At 40.8% G+C, this 23,945-nt stretch overlaps 2 protein-coding genes and 1 long non-coding RNA gene across 5 annotated transcripts in view; all 3 read left to right on the forward strand.

Moving 5' to 3' along the window:
- Positions 1-4,244, forward strand: part of LOC112487914 (uncharacterized) — a 15,087-nt gene extending 10,843 nt beyond the window's left edge. Inside the window, exon 3 of the long non-coding RNA XR_003051466.1 lies at positions 2,847-4,244. This is a non-coding gene — a long non-coding RNA (uncharacterized LOC112487914). The remainder of the gene's footprint in view (positions 1-2,846) is intronic.
- A 5,576-nt stretch (positions 4,245-9,820) lies between these two features.
- kcnj14 (potassium inwardly rectifying channel subfamily J member 14) lies at positions 9,821-14,960 on the forward strand. The gene is made up of 4 exons (XM_008323182.3): positions 9,821-9,953; positions 9,992-11,090; positions 12,009-12,326; positions 12,703-14,960. Exons 2-4 carry the CDS (start codon positions 10,029-10,031, stop codon positions 12,916-12,918), a joined length of 1,596 nt encoding a protein of 531 aa, XP_008321404.1. The 5' UTR covers positions 9,821-9,953; positions 9,992-10,028; the 3' UTR covers positions 12,919-14,960.
- Positions 14,961-15,407: 447 nt separating this feature from the next.
- Positions 15,408-23,945, forward strand: part of myh14 (myosin, heavy chain 14, non-muscle) — a 32,869-nt gene continuing 24,331 nt past the window's right edge. Inside the window, exons 1-4 of one of the 3 annotated variants that reach the window (XM_025061506.1) lie at positions 15,408-16,156; positions 20,149-20,332; positions 21,991-22,197; positions 23,729-23,885. In XM_025061506.1, coding sequence (XP_024917274.1) covers positions 20,162-20,332; positions 21,991-22,197; positions 23,729-23,885 — 535 coding nt within the window. In that variant the 5' untranslated portion in view covers positions 15,408-16,156; positions 20,149-20,161. The remainder of the gene's footprint in view (positions 16,157-20,148; positions 20,333-21,990; positions 22,198-23,728; positions 23,886-23,945) is intronic. The other 2 variants (XM_025061507.1, XM_017037788.2) reach the window with 2 other exon arrangements.

The raw sequence follows: 23,945 nt of genomic DNA on the forward strand, positions 1-23,945 counted from the left end.
AAATATACTTTAAACAGGGACTTTTCAGATTGTTGTCATTCTATTGAAGATTGAAATCATTCTGACAAAAATGAAAATAATATTTTTCAAATGAATGTTCCTTACTGTGACCGTGCTGCAATATATCCGCGCCCCCCACTTTGGGAACGCTGTCTAGTTTTGGGGGAAATATTAACTCACAGAACGGCGAATCCCTTGTACTACAGTATATGCAAATATTTCAAATATAGATATAAAATATTCTGGACAAAACATTTTTATAAACGCTGAGGTTTAGTTTGAACTTGTAGGTTTTCTATCTGAGTGGAAAAAACAAAGTTTTATTAAAAAATTAAAAATATCAACCCTTCTGAAAAAAACTGCATTATTTTTCAGTTATATATACATTATTATGAAACTTAAATAAAAATATATACAGTAAATACTTAGTATGTGCTGCAGGTTTCCTGAATAAATCTAATATATTCAAAAATATTTAGTTAAAATATATTTAGTTGCATAAAAACAATGGAAAATAATTTGAGTGAGTGTAAAAATGTTATTAATTTTTTTGTTGTAAAGTGAATATGTTAATGAAGTGTAAAGCCAGACATTTGGCACCGACTTCTCCCTTTAATTGAATATGCAAATATAAACAACAAGTATGGAGAAAGGCGACTGAAGGCTTTGACTGTTCGTCTTTGTCACCACACATCAATCACAGCAGCCGCAGACACATTATATCATTTCTAATTACATTTCCCTCAGCTGCTGTTTTGACCTGCAGTGAATGCATTCACTCTTATTAATAAGATTCAACTATGCAAATGTGGAGGTTTTTAAAGAGAGAGAGTGAAAATCAGAAGTCACTTTTGTGCCTTTACCCAGAATGCAGCAGTCAAAGTAGGAGTTGGTTCGAGAAAGCTGGAGCGTCCAGTTATTCAGTTATAGTTATGTTTTTGTTTTTGTTGTTTATCGTTAAAATACATTCAAAATACAATTACTACAACTGTCTACTGCAGTATTTTAATGGTTGACATACAGGTGGTACCTGAAGAGACAAATATTTTCAGGCGTGCTACACATTCTAAAAAGTGTGAGAACTGCTGTCTTTCACTGTAGTGCATGACTTTGTCTCACCGCCAGAGAATCTACCAACTCATTAAGTGCCAGTTTAAAAAATATCGTAAATATTTTAAAATCAGAATTTTATTTTTTTGGAAATACTTTAAACGTATTTAAATCGAAACAGGGTCTGACTCTGGCTCAAATATATATTTGTGGACAACAGTTTGTTGTCTGCTGTCCTATCAGTTTACTATACCTGACAGAATGGCATACGCTACACTCAGAAGAAAAACCCCAGTGTTTGTACCAGTCAGAATCAGCATATTTACCCTTAACCTTTACTCTGGTGACGTGAACCTTTCTACAGTGACTTATTATCATTTAAAGGTAAAGGCGCAGAAATTGGGCTGTTAAACATGTGTTAAGAATCCAGCTGTGCTTAATCCTTCAATTATTTTGACCAAAATATGTCACTAATATTTAATCAACATATCAAAGAGCCATAATAATTTGCATGAAAACGGCATAAATAAATAGATATGAATTTGAATAGCATTGTCTCTTCTGTTCTGCGGTTCTCAGAACTTTTGCTCAGATGTCTTTGTGCTACTTCAGGCTCAGCCTCGCACTCCAGGGAAAAAAACCATTCATCTTTATTCTGTATATGTCATTACAGTCACCATTATTCTGTATTCTTCAGGACAGTGAAGGGGTCGTAACAAGTGTGTGACAACACCCCCCCCCCCCACCCCCATCAACACTAACAGCTCCCTAACCTTTCTCTCCTGGCCGTCCTTGATGTCTTTGTTCATTTCATTAATTAGCTCACTCTTTTCTCTGCAAACCCACTGACAAACGGCCCGAGCCTCCACCGTCCTCAGCATCATAGCCTTGATTAAATGGGCGGACATTTTTCTGTGTGTGACAAACGGCTGTTGGACCAGGCTGATTCACAACTTGTGATGAGTTATTCATCCCCGGCCTGCAGCACGACTGCTCTGGTCTGTCCGTCTGTCTGTCATTTATTTGGTTTTTTTGAGTTTCCTCTGGTGTTTAGTGTGGACATTCTCATGCATTCTCATTCTCTTTGTCCGTTTATTTTAAATGTTTATTTTAGGAAAGGAGAACATTCTTTTAGGAAAAAAACCCTCAACACATTTCAAATATTTTTCACAAACATAGAGCTCATCCCATGAATGTCAATTTTTTTTGTCACTATTGGTAAATCAAACACATATTTAGGGCTCATATATATTAATTTAAATATCCCTTTTCAGTTTTTTTTGTAAATAGAAAAAACAATTATTTATTAATTATATTATATTTATTTAAACAGTATATTTGCGTTGTCAAACTTTTCAGTATTTCAATGCTAAGACATTCCATTACAGCACGTTACACTAATATGCAATGATTGATCTAACTTGTAGTTACATATTTTAATAAATAAAAAATACATTAATATTTAAATAAAGTGCCATTTAATATTAAAAATAATAATTTTACGTTTATTATCACAAGTACATTGTTTATGGGTATGATAAATTTAAGTATATACACATAAATATATGTATAATTATATTTATATACATATGTATAAATGTGTGTGTGTGTGTGTGTGTGTGTGTGTTGAGTGATAAAATGTGAAGACTGATGTCTTAGTAACTGCAGCCTAAGTCAAAAGCCACTCGTCTGGTCCAGTTCAGTGTTCTTCAGCTGGAGCAGCTGCTTTGTCCATTTTCACCTGGTGATTCTTGTCACATTGTGTTTGTTCATTCTCCCACACACTCCGTCTACAGGACAGGACAATCCTTCACTCACACACTGAACCAATATAAGCTCAGCCCTGAAATCACAGAGCTCTGGGTTTGGATCTCGTGTGACCATTACACAATCTGGAACCTGTTACAGCGCCCCGAGCCCAGGTTTGATGCCCCATCTGCAAAAGTCAGATCAGCCTTTCACGGGTCCACATGGAACGCTCTGATAGCATCAACCCTGGCCCGGCCGACAGGGAAGTGAAGTTTCACATTCTTTCTTCAACATATTATGTGATTTATTTTTCTTCTTCTTCCTCCAGTCATTTTCAGTGTATATTTCTATTCTAAAACCCAGCAATGTAGAAATAACACACTGTTATCGTGGGTTTTTGTGTGTGATTCAAACTTAAGACTAACTCCTAAATATGAACAGAAGTTCCCCGGCATCGAACATCGGAGCAGGTACTGCGGCTCCTGTCGTTTCTGTGAAGCATTTAAAAAGCTGTTGTAAAAAGCCTGAGGTGTGAAGTTTCGCTCCTTTGGTGTCGTAACAGCTGCTGAATTTGAATTTCCAGCTTGTAATTTGGTCTGGAGTGAACCAGGTGTGACGCCCGCGGTCAGTCTGCAGCTAATGACCAGTTCAAAACGGCAACCTTTAGGTTATTTGGTTGATGCACTGCTTCGTTTTAATGCAGGGTCACTGTGGCAGCGAATAACAGTTAGACTCCGCCCACTGGTGGCAGAGAACCAGCACTGCATCTCTGCAGAGACTTCATTTGGCTTCAAGAATCCAAATCCATTTGCCAACACGAAGCTCTGAACCTGGACGACCTGGACTTCGGTCATTTGGATGACCCCCTGCGTACGATGCCCCCTGCTGCTGATGTATAATCACAGCACTATATCAAATTTCCAAATTACAGTTGTGCGTTGCATGATTCATTGTAAATAGCGCTGTTAGAAAATAACCCGTGATGGAAGGTAAACAGTGGAAACGTTGGCTCAACGTGGAGCTGCTCGAGACCAGCGCTGCTGGTGGTTTTATGCGTCATTACTAGTAAAATAAGTAAAAAAAAAAGTTCACTTCAGTTCCCAGATGCACATTTTTCTGCCTGTTTGTTTTAGTCCACAACAGCTGCAACGCTCGACCACAGTCAAATCAATCACATCATATTTACACGCACTGTCCCGGTAAACAGGGTTCAACACACATTTCATAGTAGTAACAGTCAAAGGAAGAATAAATATATATGATAATATAACTTAAAGAAAGAAATGACTCTATAAGTTCATATATGACGCTAGCTGGATGTGTTCAAAACAAGCATAGAATGTTTTTGGTCATGACCCAGAAATGAGTCATTTCTTCCAAGAGTCTCATCTCTGTCAAGCAAAAATTCTCATCACCCCATTAGTTGAGTTTATCATTACTATATAAAAAAAAGTTTAATATATTTTGCAAAAATTCTCATCACCCCATTAGTTGTTTATCATTACTATATAAAAAAAGTTTAATATATTTCGTCAATTTCTAAACGCACCAACACCCTGCTAATAGATTTACACACATACATATGTATAAACACAGATGGATGAAAATTGGCAAATTATTTGTTAACATTTGGGTTTTTAAAAAAGATGAAGGCAATCCATTAATTTGCTTAATCATAGTTCACATGGTCTTTTTTTAACAATTATTTTCCTCTTTTTCTCTCTCTCTCTCTCTTGAAGTGCTCTGGCGCCCTCTAGGAGAACAATGCCTTAAACTTTGAGTAAGTACTCCATCACATCTGTTTCGCCCCAGACAAGATACTTTTCCTGCCTAGACGTTAGTTTCATGTTGATAATACTGTAGTAATATTAAGGAGAAGTGTATCGTCAAGAAAAACATTTGGAATTAAGTATGAAAACATCCTAACAACTCCCTTGGTGACCCCTGAAGAAGAAACTAGAGCAGAAATCGATTCTCCTGTCAGTCAGTATGTGTTTGCATAGCAGGCTAAGATTCCATGATGAAGAATATGTTTAATGGTATACGTGTAAGGAGACACTCTATAGGTCTGACATTATCCGTCTGTTTCTCTGTCAGGGAACGACCCCCTCCACACAGTTTTCCACAAATCAATCGGAATGTTTGTTTGTTTGTAGCGCCATCGACCAGGCTAATTATCTATGGCCGTTAAAACATAGCATTACTTCAGCAGAAGAGAAAATGGCGGCACCATAAACCTGTTTAATGGAGAAAAGTTTACGACAGACTAGGTTGAGTTTTATTTCTGCTCATTTTTGTGCGGATATTAAATGAAACTAAAATGTAAATTAAAGTTAAAATGAACAGGTGAAAAAAAAGCTTTTAAACTATATTTTAAACATCAACTTGAATCAAGCAGCGTGAAATGACAAGGTCACTGCCTGTGACGTCATCACATTTAACACCACACGGGGTCTCCAGTGTAGATGAAAATGCCGCCGGACCCTGGACTCTGCTCACGCGCTGCTTCCAATGTTTTGTTTTGTTTCGCTTTTTAAAATTTTGTATTTTATTCATTTAATTAACGATGAAAGCGGACACGGAAAACCAAGTCAGGTTGAATCCGAGGAAGAGAAACGCCGCCAGTGGGTAAGTACTGACTGACTGCGTTTTACTGCGCTGGAAATGACAATTATAATCAATATGTTAGTTGTTCTTTTTTGTGTTATTTATCACCAGTATTTCCATTAAGTTGATGCTGAGTCTCAAACTGTATTTACCTGTGTTTATGTGTGTGAAAGCGGGAAATGTAACTACATAAGTAAATATTTAAAAAGTAATTGTGTGAAGCAGGTTTAAAGATATAACGTAGAAGGTTTTTTTTTCGTTCTACTGTACTTTCTAATGAGCCACATGTTAAATTTTGTTCACAATTTCCCAGAAATAAAAGTTAAAATAGTTTTTTCTGCAAATGGTATTATTCATGTAGCATCGTAACATCGTCGTTAGACCTGTTTTAAGTTTTCGTGAAACTATAGTGACAATTCAGGGGGAAGAATTGGTGCAAACAGATTAATTTTAATAATTATAATAATTTTTAAAATTCACAATAACCAATTTAGATTTAGATTTTCGACACCAAATTGTTTTGGGGGTTTAAGGTAAAGTTTTAATTTTGTGCAGGCAGATATCCTAAAATGCGTTATTAATGCTGTATACTACTAACAATATATTTAGTTTATAGCAAATGTTATTGTTACATAATGATGCCAACAAATCAATAACTCTGTTAATCCTAGAGTCTCACATTAACCATATATGCTAATGTGAATTTGGTCATTTTCATCTGTCATTACAAGCTGTCACATTAACGACATTTAAAATATACTGTAAAGTTATTAAACACATAGGAAAACACTCATATGATGCTAAAACAAGAGTCAGCACAAACACCCGCTCTCTGTCCTTGTTTGTGTCCTCCACTGATCAATAGCATTGAGTTCGTGCTCCATGTTTGTGTTGTGGTCATTGGTGACGTTGATTTTCTCTCACACTCTTTTCCCACAATGTCAGGAAAATCTCCAGTTATCAAAGTGATGATACACACAAATATTTCTTATTTAAAATATTATTAATAAAACCTTTTTTTTTAAATCAATATATTTCTTTCAAAATGTAGGGTCAGTAAATTGAAAAGAGACGGACAGACCCAAATGAAGGAAGTGGTTTTGGATTTCAGAGCCGTTTTTAATGACATGAGATCACTGCAGACATAATCTTTAAATATGGTGGGATAATCTGGATGGATCAGGGTCAGGCAAGGTACGGCAGAGAAGAACTTAGGATAAGATCAGTGGTCAGAGCAGGTCAAGTTTAGACAATTATAAAGTTGTTTTTTTATTTAAACAGTGTTTTTTTTTTACTAATGTGGCTGAATATTAAAAATATTCATTCAGTGTGATAATATTGTTCAGGATATAGTGAAGGTCAGTTTAGTGCAAGTTTTCATACCAGTCGTTTTAATATCATTAAATGTTGGATTATCATTGTTTCTATTTTTAGAGACAAAGGTGCAAAAATGCAGATTAAAACCTTTGGCTGGAAGAGTTCAGAGATTAGAAAGTGTAACCAGTGCCCGGGGCACCTGGTCCTCCACAGAGACCACGTGACTTGCCCCCTGGTCATGTTCTGATAATGCACCTGTCATCATGGGTCTTTATCAAAAAAACTTGATGGTGTTGCTGTTCTAGCAGATTGTTATTGATTGATATTGTCCAAACATTTAATTTCTGATTCCGATATCAACTGATACAATGAAGGCTGGGTTATATTTATTTATTTATCTATACAACCCACTCTATGATTATTAGATTAATTATATGAGTTGCAATGCTGCCATCTAGTGACTTTCACTTTAATATACAGCCGTTTATCCCTCAAAACTATTTTTAGGGCACATGTCATTTGGTGAAACCCAGGCATTGCGTTATTAAGTTTTCATTATCGGAGGTTAAAAAACAGATATTACATAACATGCTAATATTGGGCCGATAATATCGGTTACTCACCAGGTCTTTGACCTGGTAAACTGCTAACATCTGACCTGTAATGACATCTTCTGTGGGTCTGTGGGCCATCAAACACTGAATCTTCAAATACAATTGGATTGGTCTTTATGCTGTATATATATATATATATATATATATATATATATATACACACAAACACATATATATATAGGCAGACTGTGGAGCAGATGTTGCTCTGAGAGACGTGTGAACCAGCAACTTCACACCGACAGTTTTCCCACACACTCCTTTGTCAACGTTCTTATTGCTGGAGTCATTTGAGATATTTTCCACTTCACCATGATAAGGTTGGCCAACAAATGGACTCTCACATCCTTATACATAGGCGCACACAGACACAGACACACACACACACACTCTTCCCTCAGCACGTTCTTTAGCTGTCGTCGCCTGTTGTCCACTGACGCCTCAGCCTAATCACTGAGATAGCAGAGCTGGGAGTCCATTTATTTGCTGGTGTTTAGTTCATACCTGAGTGGAGACATCAAGGTCGGCACAGTCACCTCTGACATTCGATCAGTAACTGAATATCACAGAACAGGGCTGCGGGGTTGTTTTTTGCCTGCTCATAGGATTTTTGTCTCATTCTTTTTCTGACCATCTGTTCTTTGGTTTGACCCTCTTTTTGCCCATGATTTTTCAGACGACTGGAAATCATTTTGGCCACAAATGCTGTTATGACTCATGACGTCCAGTGGAAACTGTCTGGACAGTGAGGTGAGGTGTTTAATTGTCTGTTCATAGATATAGAAAATAATTCTCTATAAACAAACACACACATTTGTATTCATTATTATTTATTATTTGAATGAATAATTTCCAGAAATATTTAGAAGAATTCACAAAAGATATAAACTTATATATTCACAAAAGATACTTTTACTTTTTTGTTTTGACAAATCTGCCTGTAAAACAGTTTTATTCTCCACCTGTTTCTGTGATGATGATGTTCGTCAACCACCGTAACAGCAGCGTCTCATAATTCAAATCCACTGTGGATTAGCAAAACTGTCGGTGAGATTACTAGTATAACAGACGCAGATATAATCCACAGCATATCGACATCTCCACACTGAGACATCACTGTCTGTCCACCCCCCCATCCCACGCACCATCCACCCCGGTCAACTCCGAGTCCTTGCTTATCCCCTCGGAAGTACTGTCAGCTTACCCTCAATTCTCGACTTGTGCAGTGGTCCAGTCAACGTGGGCCGCAGCCCTCGTTTTGGTTGTGTTATTTACACATGGATTCGAGGATCGGCTCTTGTTGTCATAGAGTGACAAAAATAGTTTTTTTTCTTTACTTTCTAGGCTCTAAATGTGTGCAGGTACAAATGCAAAGTGAACCTTTAGACTAGAGGGCGCTCTTGTATGAGGAAGCTTGCCTGAAGACAGCGACAGAGGAGACGCATCACAAACAGTATGTTTCTGTTTTTCTCTTTATCTCATCGTCCACATCGTTCACATCATAAACCTGTTGATGTTGCACAGATACAAGGAGAAAACGACAAGGGTGGAGGTTGTGATCTGGATTTTTTTTTAACTATATTTAACTAACTTCTTGATGCAGCCATTGTTGACTTGTGTCAAAGAGCAGACACTCTGTTTGACTGTTTGCTCCTTTCCTCCTCAGCTTCTCTTCTTTCCTGGCATACACTTCAAACACAAGCGTCGGAGCTGAAGAAATGTCCAGACTTCCTCAGGTGATCTGTGTGCTTTCCTTTTCTTACTGTGAAATATGACTGTAGTCTCAGATCTGTGGCAGAGATGAGAGTAATGTCAAAGAAAGTCATCTCTCGCCGTAGAGAGTCATGTCTGACAAAAGGAATCATACAGTTAAGACAGAAACGTCACGAGCTACGCTGAATGAAACACGGTGAATAAACATCCTGTTGTTAAAGCCAAAGCACAGGAGAATAAAACAGAACTGTGTCATGTTCTGTAGCCAAGTTATATATTGGTACAAATGTATAATCAATGGCTGCCAGTGGTTAATTATCTAATAATCATGTGGTCTTTGTTCATGTGTCCTATTCCAAGGGATTTTGAGAAATGGACGGATTGTAACTGTAAGAATTGGCATGTTTCTTTCTTTTTTCCTTTGTTAGTCTTCAGGCTGTGACTCCACCTCACCATCCTGTTGTTTATAGCTGACTGTTCTGTAGGTCTGACTCCCATCTTCCTGACAGTATTATATAAAAAAATGCACACGAAAACCCCTGAAATGTTCCTGTAGTTGAACTGCCTCAGTGTGTTAGTTCATGTCTTTAAATTGACCTCCGTAGTCGATCTGTCCTGCATGTGTTTGTGTCGCCCTCTGTTACCACTTCAACCCACAGCTTGCATATTAGGAGAAAAAAACATTTCTTTTGCTTCTGCTGATGTGTTTTGTTTTCAACTTTACCTTTGTTGTTGACTGCATCTGTGGATTTAACTTTGACACTGACGATTTCTATGAAAAAGACAAAATGACAGCAGCCAAAATGGACACCTGAACAATGTCAACGCTGAAGGACTCGTCCTCTGGGTCATCACTCTGTCTGTCTGTCCAAGGACCGTTAGTGTTGTCATACTGAACTGCACCTGGTGACTGCAGACAGTGTTGTCATACTGAACTGCACCTGGTAACACCTTGACTGCAGACTTTTAACTTCATAAAACATGATGGGTGCAGCGCGTGTCAAACGCCGCTTCAGTGCTGTGGTGGATGGGCCAGTGGAGGAGGAGGAGGTCATGAGGCTGGCACACAGTGCCTCAGATACGGAGAGAGCAGGGGAGAGCTCCTCAGGGTCAGGGACTCCCATCGGCCCTTCCCCGACCCACGCGCCCAACGGCAAAGCTCTACCTCTTCAGAGCATCGTCAACAATGCACGGAGGCAGAGCACCATCGGAGAGTCAGTCGGGAAAGATGCAGGAGGAGAAGGCGAGGTGAGAGGAGGCGAGAAGTTCTCGGAGCACAGGAGTAGAAGAAGCACTGGTGAAGGAGAAAGAGGGGAAGTCCGTGCGTCCTTTGACAAAGGTTCCTTCTCTGTCCCCATCACTACCAAACGTCGGCACACCCGCCGCTCAAGCCGCCGGCCCCGACAACGCTTTGTAGGCAAGGACGGACGCTGCAACGTCACCTTCGTCAACATGAGCGAGAGGGGCCAGCGTTACCTCAGTGACCTCTTCACCACCTGTGTGGACATTCGTTGGCGGTGGATGCTCGTCATCTTCACCCTCTCCTTCCTTCTCTCTTGGCTGCTCTTCGGATTTGCCTTTTGGCTCATTGCCTCCATGCATGGGGACCTCTCTATTAAGCTAACCCTGAGCTCAGCGTCCTCGCTCGCTCCAGGAGATGCCGGCTCTGGACCCGAGTCTAATAGAGAACCAGGGGTTGAGGAGCCCTGCTTTCTCCAAGTGAATAGCTTCATGGCGGCCTTCCTCTTATCCTTAGAGACGCAGACGTCTATTGGTTACGGATTTAGAAGTGTGACTGAAGAATGTCCCCAGGCGGTGGTGGCAGTCGTTTTGCAGTGCATTGTGGGCTGCATTATTGATGCCTTCATCATCGGGGCGGTCATGGCTAAGATCGCCAAGCCTAAGAAACGCAATGAAACGCTAGTGTTCTCTGAAACGGCGGTGGTGGCACTAAGAGACGGGAAGCTGTGCATGATGTGGAGGGTTGGGAATCTCCGCAAAAGCCACCTAGTGGAGGCCCACGTCAGAGCACAGCTACTGAGGGTAAGTGAATGGAAGTCAAAACTTACTGTAATTTAAATATTCAGGAAAAAAAGAATTATTGAAGACATAACTGAAAGATTACTACTGCAGGATGGCTGCTTCAGAGAGGGAGCGTCGAGGCCATCTGGCTGTTTGGTGAACTGAAGTTAATGAGAGCTCGTTTTATATTTCCTCAGAGGTTATGAAGATTTATCATGGATTAACTCGACCTTAATGCTTTAACTGAGAACTCTTGTTCATTGTCGTCTCATTTCTCCTGCTTGATTCTGATGAATGTGTTCCACTGACTTCATAGATGCATCAAACTCATTTGTATTGATGTGTGTGTGAAACTCAGAAGCTGTACGCCTGCAAAAATTGAGTGTCTCCTAATATCATGACCAAATCAGTGGCTGTGGGGATTAAGTCTGCAGGGATCAAAGAAATATAATTCTAAATGTCAGGAGAGGATATTGTTAAAGTAGAAGGGTTGGGTGAGTGATGTGTCTGGGTGGTGGTGGAGCCACCAGTCAAGATATTAAATTTAGCCGAATAAAAAAAAAATTAAGCTTTTGAGTAGAAAGAAAAAGTAAGCCACACAGTATATTGGATATTATATATTGTGCTGCATTCACTTTCTTCTGTTTCGCTCCCAACCTCAACTCTTCTGATGTTTTTATGTTCTAGATTATGATGTAAGCACTGTGTTAGCGTAGGTGAGTGACAATGGTAATGATGAACAGTATGTGAGTTCCAACTTAGGTTGCAACATCAGAACAGAATTATTATTCATATCTCTGTTCTCTTGTAAGTCAAAGAAATTTAATACATATGTTCTCTTGTAAAAAAAAACAAAAACATCTCAAGTCAAAGAAATCCCATTTCTGTAAACACCATCTCTTAATTTCTTCTTCCATTTTTTCCCCATGTCGTGTTAAGCCAAGGGTTACACCAGAGGGCGAGTTTCTCCCGCTGGACAACATAGACATGAATGTGGGCTTCGACACCGGCACTGATCGCATCTTCTTGGTCTCACCTGTCACCATTGTCCATGAAATCAACGACGAGTCACCCTTCTATGAGATGGACCGGAAGACACTGGGGAGTGACCCCGAGCTGGAGGTGGTGGTCATACTGGAGGGAATGGTGGAGGCCACGGCCATGACCACGCAGTGTCGCAGCTCCTATCTGGCTTCGGAAATCCTCTGGGGGCGCCGCTTTGAACCTGTGCTGTACGAGAGAAAAAATGGCTACCAGGTCAGTACCGGCTGGGAATCTGGCCCATGTGATTAGTCGACGAGGGTCAAGTCAGTTTTATTTTAAATGCACGAAACAAATTTTCATTAGTGGGAAATTTTCAAAGAAACCCCACAAGAAATGTAAAAAAGAAAGGGTCAATTTTATGATATGATCATAAAAAAACTCAAATTATCACATCAATAAACAAGAATCAAAAACTTTTGATTCCCCTTCAAGTTCTAGTGTTCCAGAACCTTGGCCCAGATCAACCTTCTCCTCCCTGTTGTGCCTCAAACGGGTCTAGGACCAACTTCCAGTTGCACCATATGTCAACACTATTCCTATTATATAGTAAATATACGTCATACTGAAGTCAGTTTTGTGTCTTTTTTAGGTGGACTACTCCTTCTTCAACAGGACATATGAAGTATCGAGCACACCTTCGTGCAGTGCCAAAGAGCTGGCCGAGCACAAATACATCCACGACTCGCGCTCCCTGTTCTGCTATGAAAATGAAGTGGCTCTGGAGGACGAGTCTGAGGAGCGTTCCCGGTGTCCTTTCCCATCAGTCCAGAGACCGTCACTGACCAATCATCTCCACTTCAACTGAGCTGAGAAGACAGTGAACCTCAGAGGACAGGGGAGACAGACTAACACTCAGAGAAAGACAGGGTAAGACACAGAGTAGATAGACATTTGCTGCCATTGGTTAGTACAAGAAAAAAATAAGGGTAAAGAAGTAGGGTTGAAGTACCATTTGACACCTGCAGGTGAAATAATGGCGATTATACAGATACCGTTTGGGTTGTTTGTTTTTTTGGAAATCTTTGATCATAGTCTGCAGTATGACTCTGGCCCATCTCTAACTACACCACTGAAGTGGCTACACGGCCTAACTCTCGGGCAATACAACAGCGCCCCTATGTGGCTCTTACCGAGTAGGTGCCGCAACTTTTTTTTTTTTGATCTTGCAGAAAATGTTGACCTCTGTGTTTTTACTGTAGGCAGTAAAGTGTTGTGCAATTGATATCCAGCAGTTGATCACTTTAATGTCAGTTTATCACTCGGGTGTTACTATGGAGGTAAGTATGGATTCTGCACATTTATAATATGTGATACTTTGACCTTAGTTACAGCAATTAATGACCCTGATAATATTTTAAATAGTAAATAGTTTTTATGCAACATCTGAAACCATAGAGTAGTACAGTTCATGGAAACACTAAACACTACACTTAAATTAACTGCATTATTAACATTATTTACATTTGATACAGTTTATTTTTAGCAGTTATGTTGTTTGAGTGTAATAAATTCAAAGGTTTGAGAGATTTACTTTTTTTTTAGGGAAATTCAAGCTAATGGTTTACTGCTAAAGGCTACACATACTGTACATACACTGAGTTAAACATAACATAATATTCAAATTTAGCATTTTAGCGACAGCACTAGGTGCTAGCAACTTCACATTCTAAGCACTGTGACCTGGTATTTGTCCATCTAATAATAGGATCTTTCCAGTAGGAGTTACTATTTCTGTTTCATTAAGACCAGCATCTCAGATAGTGCCTTTGATGAAGTAAGTTATATATTATTTTTTTCATTTACTGCAAAGACTGGCCAATACAGAAAAAACTTAGTGTTTAGTAGATTAGTAGTACCATCCACTAGAACAGGTGTTCCTTTAGTTGTTATCCTTCCTGAGAAAACAACTGTGAATCTGTGGTTTGGTCATTGGCTTGACCTAGATGAATTGTTTGCCCTTATTGGACATGAGTACATTTTCTTTTTTTAAATTTATATATGCCTTCAACACACTCGGACGGAGGCAGAGCAAGATAGAAAAGGTCATCCTCTAAAATTCCAAACATTCCGAGTAGGTATTTGGCAGCAGGTTTGGCAACTTAGACTGGGTTTAGAAGGAAACTCCACCAATCGTTTGAATTTTGGGCTCAGCTGATCTGACAACACAGAGGATCTATTAATAGTCACGAGGATCTAGACTATGTACCAGTCATGTATTTTTAAAAAAAAACATTTTAGTCTAAACAAAATTATATAAAATATTTTTTACTCCATAAATATATATTCATTTAGCCAAACCTAGCATAATTAAAGTACTGTGTTCAGTTGTCAAATATTTAAAAAGTAAATACAAGAAAATAGGTCTGTGACCCCATGAAAAACCAGTCTTTCCTCTGCTTTTGGTCAGTGTTGCATGTGTTGCATGTTGACATTTTTTTGTTTTGTTTGAATATATTCTACCCAACATTTACAATGTTGCAGGTTACACATACTTTGTCACCTGAGTATTTGACAAGAATGAAGGTGTGTCTGGAATGAACTGTAATATTAGGGCTTAAACCATGAGTTTGTCCGATGCACTCAACAGGAAACTGGTCTTTGTACGTTTGCACTGATGTATCATGGAGGGTGGGGGAAAAAACTTGAAACTGTGCCACGGGTGTTACCTCTAAGGTATCAGTCATAGTGTTGCATTAAACATAAATATATGGTCACCGTGACACGTAATGTTTTATAAAGAATTGTCAACACTGTGAAGTGTTCTGCCCAGACCTCTGACCTTGGCCTCACTTCCAATGTATTATAAAATGACCTTACACTGCAATATTAAATATAAAAAGCACTTTAGCACAGTGGATGATACATTTTGTTTTCACTCTGTGGGTATTTCTTATATTTGATATAATACAAACATAACATATAGTAATAGCTGTAGTAAACAGTCACATTAAATGAAAAATAATATGAAAATATTAGAAGCAGCAGCTAGAGTCTAGAATAGTCTAGAATAGATGTCTGCTGCAGCTTTTGCTGAGTCATAAAACCTGCTGACAGTAGCCTTCCAACAAACACCACAAATCTTTAAACTTTACAACAACATTCTAACAATTCTATAACAGTGGATTATATTTTCCTTTTAAGGATTTATGGTGTTTGTTGTTTAAAAAAAACAAACATTTCGACATAGAAACGAAGGATTTTATACCATGTCTTTAAGACGGGATAGAGCTATTACTAGCTATTTTAAAATACGAAATTTTTCCGGGGACAGTATGATACTGTAATTAATGTAACGTTAAAATTACATTCGATCTTTTTTGCCATTCGATCCTTGTTTTAATTATGTCACTAATCTAAAACCATCCTCAGATTAAAAAAACAGTTTCGATCTCAGATTACTTCCAGTACACGGTCTGTGGTACGGTTTGTACTGCAGGTACTGTTTAGTCCGTTGTCTAAACAGGTAGTCTATTGGACCTATGGTATGGACGGTGTCTTACACAGTCTTAAACAAAGGGCGCGCCAGTGTCCCTTCTTCAGCGCGAGAACAGCGCAGCCATCAGCTGCTGCGCTCTGATTGGCTATCGCACACCTCGCGTCCCGCCCTTTGAGTGTTATCATTGGCTCAAGTGGAGATCGTTGCGCTGCACTTGACGCCGGTCTGTTGTGGCCTTCGCTTTGTGCCACTCTAGGGGCGGAACACTTCTGTCAGGCCCAGGGGCGGCTCTGGTGGCGAGTCGCAGACGTTGATTGGAGTCCCCTTCCTGAGGAGGCCGGACTTGGAGCGGGCTCTGAGAGCTGATTGGTCCGTCGACAGGAAGCTCCTCTCCCTGGCTGAAGCCGTCGCCTTGCCCTCACTGCTCGCTGCCGGTTTTATTTCCAGTGTGTGCGGCTTCGGTGGGAGAGCGGTGCAATGATAAAAAACCGCATATGCTGTAGGCTACCCTTTACACCGACCACACAGGAGAATATCCACAGAAACAGCCTCGTCCCGGTTCTCTTTACACCACAGCCTTTCACACGACTCTAAACAAAGCCTCAAGGTAAGACGTCCAATTGGACCTTAAAATATTTAAAGTCGCTAATAGCCGGTTTTCGTATCATATTTCAGTGGCTAACCTCAATTGGCCAGTCCACGAGCGGCGGTGTGGGCTATAAACATCTTCGATGTAACATCAATGAAAACGGACGTCTTAATTCTTTTTAATATCATATATAAAATGTATATACAAAATGACTTAGAGATCCGAACGAGAGAAAAAACAAAAAAACGCCAAGTCCATGGTCCAATTACGAGCCTTTCGACGCATACATTATATGTGATATTCGAACGGTAATTACCGAGTAACGTGTTATTAAGGACATGTCTGTCTGAATAGGAGTAACGTCTAGTAAAAATTAAAAAAAAATGAATTTTTGTGGCCGCCTCACGCGAGCGGCTGGCAGTCATTTAAAGGCTGGAGTCCATGTGATTGTTGGTGTGTTGTGTTGAAGGTGTGGTTGAGCTAAAAGCAGGTGATTTGTACAGAGCAGAGGCCTCAGCTGCACTGCTGCTGCTGCTGCTGCCGCTGCTGCTGCCAATACCTCTGATAGTCACCCGCTGCACATTTATGTCACCCTCCTGAGTGATTGTCCGCTGCAGGTGCCACAGTACTATCATCATCATCATCACCATCATCATCATCATCATCAAAATTAGAATAAAAGCCCTTTAAAGATCCACGCACTGTCATGCAATGACACGCCCACGCGTTATTAATTAAAACCCTATTTAATTGCCCCCCCCCACACACACACACAGACGGGTGAGAACCCCCCGCAGTGAATGACCTCACTGCAAACCTTGGAGGTTTTTGTCTGTGTTCATTGTGTTGCTATGGAGGAGCAGAGCAGTCGGGATTTGGCAAAGTCCAGCTGCTGCAGGAGTTCACTGGTCTGTCCTGTCTGTACTGCGGCAACCCCAGTGTGTGTGTGTGTTTATATATGTATTATATAAATATATATCTACATATGTATTTGTGTTATTATTGATAGAGGCTTTTGATATGGACACCTACACAGAACTCATTGATAATCATTATCAATAGGTTGTGGGTGCGGTTGTGGAGTATTTTGTATTTGTGTACTTGCTGATAGTGAGCAGTGTCGCTGCTACTTTAGTTTGGGTTCCTATAGGGGGTGCCATAACTGGGAGGTGGTGTTGTAAAAGTGGCACGGCACTGTGGGTAATAATAGGTTGTTTCCTGAACTTTTTGAACAGTAAACACAGGCAGCTGAACAGAAAGTGAGCAGAGCTTTTACCAACCACAGCCACATACAGTATGTGATTCCTAGTATTTGTGAGCTGTGAAAATTATTGGCACATACATGTGTTTAAAGGGGTGATGACGTCAGTATGACGTATTTTAACAGCATCATCCAGCAGATATAGATAGAACAGAGTTAATCTCTAGGGATTTCCCTTTGGGGAATTAAGGAAATAGCAAGGGTTTTTAGACTTTAGAAAAAGTTGTGTTGACTCATTCTCAAAATTGCAGCCAATGATGACATGGCAATAATGGAAAATATCTAGAAGGAAATCACGGAAGATTAGATTAGATACTTAGGGATGGCATATTTTCCATACTTCCTTACTGACTGGATGGGTGGTGGCAACTTCTTTTGTTTGCCTGTTGACTCCACACCCAAGGTTGTGTTGGAGTAACAGGTATGGTAAGGGCAGGGTTGGGGACTGGGCCTTGTCATGAACAGACAAAGAGGAAAAACGCTGAGACTAAGATGCATAGCAGGAATCAGGACCGATGACATACCTGCTGAGGCATGGAGACGCCTCACACCTAACACCTACGCCAGGACAGTAACTGTCTGATGAAACGTAATGCTCCGGTGCTTAAGCTTCAAACAAATCTATGCTGCTCCCAGACTCAACAGTCCTCCAAAAACAACCACCGGCTCATTATCTACTATCTTGACCTACTGCTGTTGATGTTTGTAAGCAACATCTGAGACGGTCCCTTGCTAAAGGACATCAGCCTCGTCATCCTCTCTGCCCTAAGGGGAACTTTTGATCATCACATGTTCGTATTCCGACCATCGAGTTAACCTCTTTTCACGCTAGTTTTTACAAGCTAATCTCCGAATGCTCCGTTACACGGCTGCAGTCAGACTCTGATTGCCCGAGGATTGCTACATGTTGTAGAGCGTTAGTCACATCTATCCGCAGTCCTTTTTCTGACTCACATGATTGTACGATTGCCTGAGGCAGTTCAGCTTTTTTTTCTTTCTTTTTTTTTTGCTGATCTGAGTCCACTCGTCCTGAGTAGAGAGCCTTCAACTGCTAGCTGGAAATCTCAGCACGGTAACACAAAATTCTCGGTCAGTTTTAATACTAGGGCTGTTGAATGATTCAGCTTTTTAATCTGATTAACGACAGACAGAGTAGCTCTGGATTAATCACGATGAATCACAGCTAATTCATGCTGACAATAACAGCAGGTGGATGTATGTGTTTCACGCTGGATTTTTTATTTGTAATTCATTTAAATGATGGAATTTTTAATATGGAGAAAAATGCAACAGTTTACCTCAAACATGTAGCATCACAGTGTTGGTGGATTTCAGTCGTTGCTGCGCATCCTGACGTTGGTCTGTGGAACACGTCAGAGGTTGTTTTCAGAGCTTGTGAAGTGAAGCTGTTGTCCTCAGTGATATTAATTGGTCGACAGTCCCTTGAAATCCATTGGTTTGACTTAAACTGGGTGTCTGACCTGAGGTTGAATCCTCCACATGTGCACGCTGGGTGTTGAGGCCGGTTATTATCATGTCAACAGTCCTAACTATTATACAGTGGTGAATATCCAAAAACGAACCCAGTATTTCAGAGGATCAGGACTGCAGTTACGGTTATTAGCAGCATAATGTAAATCATTATAAAAAGGGCGACACAGCCGGTTGTTTTCAGTGTTTACAACAGAGGCAGATTATCTGCCAACCTCTTATCTAATTCCTCACCTCCTGTAACCTCCTTCACTATGTCCTTCATCCTTCCCTGGTGTCTCCTGCCTGGCAGCACAATCTCCAACTTCCTTCCTCCAGTTCATCCACCTCTCCCGTGGTCGTACTATCTCAGCCCTGCCTCTGTGAATCACCCAATCCTAACACTTCGTCCAGTATGCCGATCTCTATTCCTGTCAATCCTGGTCTGACCCAGTGAACACCTCAGCCTTTTACTGCCTCCGTCTCGTAAATGAAAGCAGCTCCTGTAACTCTTACCAATCCCTCTGTTCACCCTCGGCCTCATGTCTCTCTTCACTCCCACCTTCACCTTCTTTTATAACATATTTTATGGTATGGTTTTATTCAGAGAAGATTTCTGTAGTGTTCGTATTTGATTCCACAAGAATAAAATCTGTGGTGAAATGGTCAAAAAAAGACAAAAGTCAAAAACGTGTTATTTTTGGATGTTCTTAAGGAAACACTGACAATTGGATGCATTTGGAATTCAACATGTTTTTTTTTTTCTTCAAATGTGACTATTGATTTGATGATTTAAAAAAATAAATATTAAATTTCATAATTATTATAATCTTGATAGTGGCAACAGGAATTTTTTTTTATATCGGAGAGACTTTTTTTTTTGTTTTTGTTTCCTCACTTCTCTTCCAGTCTCATCCTTCCTGCTCATCCACCCTTGCACTCCTTGTCATGTCAGTTAACTCAGACACTCAGATGTATCTTGGTCTTCCCCCACCTCTGTACCTCTCCTCCCTTCATCCTCCCCTGTCTTCCCTTTGATTTGACGTGTCTTTCCCTGACTCCATCCTCAGTCCTGCTCTGTGTTGATAATGAACTCTCGGTGTATCTTGCATGTCACGACTGTCAATCCTGTACTGTTCTGTACACACGTGTGGGGGAGGAGGGGGGAGGATGGGGGAAGTCAGCGAAGAGTGATTATATACTGAACACAACTAACTCTCTGATTTTCTCTCCTTTTTTTTTTTTTGGTTTTGCCTTTGTTTCCTCTTTCCTCACTCAGTGCCAGCATCACCATGTCCAGGTCATCCGGAGGTGGTGTCAACGAAGCCACCCGCCTCCTGACGTCAGGCGTGGCACCAGGGTCTCCCAACACCAACGCCAACTTCAAGTTCTCTGCTGCCAGTCAGGCCGACTGGGCCGCCAAGAGGCTCGTGTGGGTGCCATCGGAAAAACATGGCTTTGAGGTGAGTGGAATGTAGTCCACGCCGAAGACAAGGTGTCGCAGAAATCTGTGTCGCAGCTCAGAGGAGGAACAGGAAGGAGGAGGAACAGCAGGGAGTGAATAAAGGTTTTACATTTGTTATCTGACTACTGTATTATTCATTGGATAAATTATTAGCTCCAAATATGTGAAGGTGTGTCAGACAGGTGGGGCGCAGCAGCACGGGGTGTGTGACACCGTGTGTGTGTGTGTGACACTTGTGACTTGTGTAAGTGTGGCGTTGGTACAGGGATAGTTTTTGGGGACTTGTTTTGGGTAAATTGTTTGTGTTTTGGAGACCCTTGTCATAGTGGGGACTTCTCTAGGTCCCCTCGAGGACTGAGGGAATTTTGAGGTTTAAGATTCAGGAGTTTAGAATTAGGGTAAAGATAAGGCAGCTGTTCCCAAACCTTTGCTTCACAGCCTATGTTTTCTAGATTGGAATAATGGTAATGAAACTTACAAAATAAAATCTTTTTACAAAATTAAATCCTCACAATCTGATGTAAATCAGGCAGGTTCTTCAATCGTCACATGCTCGAGTCTCACACAGTGAATGATCATAACGAGGCTCATTGTCACCATCCAAAATAGCAGCACTTTGTCTGGACACTGGTGAAACGCTCAGTGAAAGTTTTCACGAGTGCACTCTGTAGGATGTGACATATGAATTTGACGTCCGAGCTCTGAGCCTCCCTCTCTGTGCTGCGCCGGTTTGATGGCCCAGCTCTATGAATAGAACAATACTCTCCTTCTGTCCACTCATGTTAAAGAGGCCACTGCCAGGACACTGATTTCATTTTTTGCCCTCATGATTTGGGAACGACACTGTTTGACTAACACACACATTAAAACCCTTTACACACACTGTGAAAGGCCCTCGTCCAGCTTCATATTCTCAGTGTGTGGCGTTCAGTCTGTGACTAATCTCCACCCACACACACACACACACACACACACACACACAAAAGAAACGCACAGGCTGTGAAGTGTATTACATGCATTTCCTGTAACTGATACTAAAAAAAAAATCAGGCAAACCAGAGTCCTGGGATCTGGTCAGACCTTGAAGGTCATGTACAAGGTCACCAGCCGGACATGTCCCTTATCACGTGTCCTTGTATCATGTGAGATATGAGAGGTATTTTTCATTGTTTGTTTATTTCAAACAAACTGCTAAATAACTGCACCAATAATGGCAGATGTTTTTAAGTATTTGATGAGTATTCGAGTACTGGGTCTGATACCAGTATTAGTATCTGTATCAGTGGTTTCAAAATAACACAATGAAAACCAAACTAGATGTGTAAGAAATGATCAATACACTGATAGTACGTTGACTTTTTTATGTTCCTTTTTTATCTTCCAGTGTTAGCATTGTGTGTTTACTGAGCTGACCGTTTTCTTACAATTAAATAGTTTAAAAAAAAACACCTCAATTTCTTACAATTAAATTGTTTAAAAAAAAAACTCAATCTATCGTCATATTGCAATATATCGCAATATATCATATCATTGCCCCTGTATCGTGATACGTATCGTATCGTCGGATTCTTGCCAAAACAAACGCGTACACATCAGATACATGGCTTCTTTGTTTTGTTTGTTTTTTTTAAACCAACTTCTTGCTCTGTGTTCCAGTCTGCCAGTATCCGGGAGGAACGCGGCGATGAGGTGGAGGTGGAGCTCACCGAGAGCCAACGGAAGTTGACCTTGTCCAGGGAAGAGGTGCAGAGGATGAATCCTCCTCGCTTCAGTAAAGTGGAGGACATGGCCGACCTGACGTGCCTGAATGAAGCCTCCGTGCTGCACAATCTCAGAGAACGATACTACTCTGGGTTGATCTACGTGAGTTCACCAAACACTTCAACATCAAAACGATGTTTTGGGTCGGCTGAGGGTTGATCTACGTGAGTTCACCAAACACGATGTTTTGGGTCATGCACCTGTACACATGTAGAGGCCGAGTACATACATACGTACGTACAGTACTGGACGTGTGCACCCCTTTGATAGCAGTCGGCTCCTTTGGAATTTTCCTGCGTAACTGATATGTGGAGTTGGAGGAGCAGAGGAGTCGGGTTACGTCTGCAGCGGCAGTTGTGGCCTCTCTGGTTTCTGTGACATGTCAGGACAGTTCGAACACACCAAAAAAAACAAAACAAAAAAAATAGATATGAGTAGGAGGAGCAGGAAGATCTAACAAAGTGATTTTTTTTTAATGATAAATCTCAGGACTGCTGGGATATCTGCCAAATACGGTACATGTGAAATGATGGACAGAGAGGAGCAGTTGGAATAGCTGAGTGAGGCGTGTCGCTCCCTGAGATAAGATAAAGAAGCTACGACTTTCACTGCAGCGGTAGAAAAATATAATTATAAGAATATTAGTGCGGCTGGGTGTGGCTGGGAACTGTTAGAGCGCCATCTACCTATCTCTACATGAGTCATGATTGAGTCGAAGAAGTGAATCAAAAGTTCATGAATCTTCCAAAGGTGACACACACACGACCGATGTGTTTGTACTGTAATGAACGCAGTCTGTAATTAAGACGTTAATACGGAACATTCACACGTGATCTGAGCTCAGTCCTGATGTTTGCGTAAGGTGTTCGTGTTGACTGGTATCACAGGGATGGTAGTCAGGGAGAGAGGTGCCAGCCTGCCCTACATACTGAACACACTGAATACAGAAGTAAAGTGGAGCCCCGAGATCTGGGTTAGTTTAGGGTTTGACTCCAAAAAAATGAATTTAAATACTGACTCTGGTCAAATGTCAGTTTACAAACGTGTAATTACTGCTTTAATATATTGTTAAGTCAGAGTATTTTATTTGTCGGTGCACTCTGTACATGTGCGATATCTAGTGATAAACATACATGGAGTGGTTGAACATTGCACAGTGGTTCCCAAAGTAGGGGGCCGGCCCCCAGGGTGGTGCAACACTATTTAAATTGGAGGATTCCACAATTTTAATATTTGTGCTACAGTGGGAAAACAGTGTGGGGGGGCGGGGGTGTGTGTAAAACAAATGTTGGGAAACCATGTAGGAGGATATATGATGAAAGTAACCAGGGTGGATCAGGGGGTCGTTTAAACTTCAATTTATACTTTCTGGAGAATTGACGCTCATTACTGCAGTACTACAGTACTACTTCATAGTAGTGGAGCCATATTGAGCTCATTGTACTCTATCAACTCACCTGATCCCTGCAGCTGCAGTCGAGCGTTTCCCTCTCCTGATTGGTCAAATCTGGGGCTTAAATGCAGTAATTGAATAAATAAATCATCTTTCCCAGATCTCTCTCACACACGTTGTTAAAAAACAATCATTCAAACCTCTCTGTGACGTTATGGCCCGTGTGTGTGTGTTTTCCAGACATATTCCGGGCTGTTCTGCGTGGTGGTCAACCCCTACAAGAACCTGCCCATCTACACAGAGTCCATCGTGGAGATGTACCGCGGCAAAAAGCGCCACGAGATGCCCCCGCACATCTACGCCATATCGGAGGCGGCCTATCGCAGCATGCTACAAGGTAATCTGCAACCTGTGGTTTCCGTGACCTCTGACCCCTGGGTGACTCTGACATCACCGC

The sequence above is a fragment of the Cynoglossus semilaevis genome, chromosome 13 (assembly GCF_000523025.1).
Source record: "Cynoglossus semilaevis isolate Cse_v1.0 chromosome 13, Cse_v1.0, whole genome shotgun sequence".
NCBI classification, from domain to species: Eukaryota; Metazoa; Chordata; class Actinopteri; order Pleuronectiformes; family Cynoglossidae; genus Cynoglossus; species Cynoglossus semilaevis.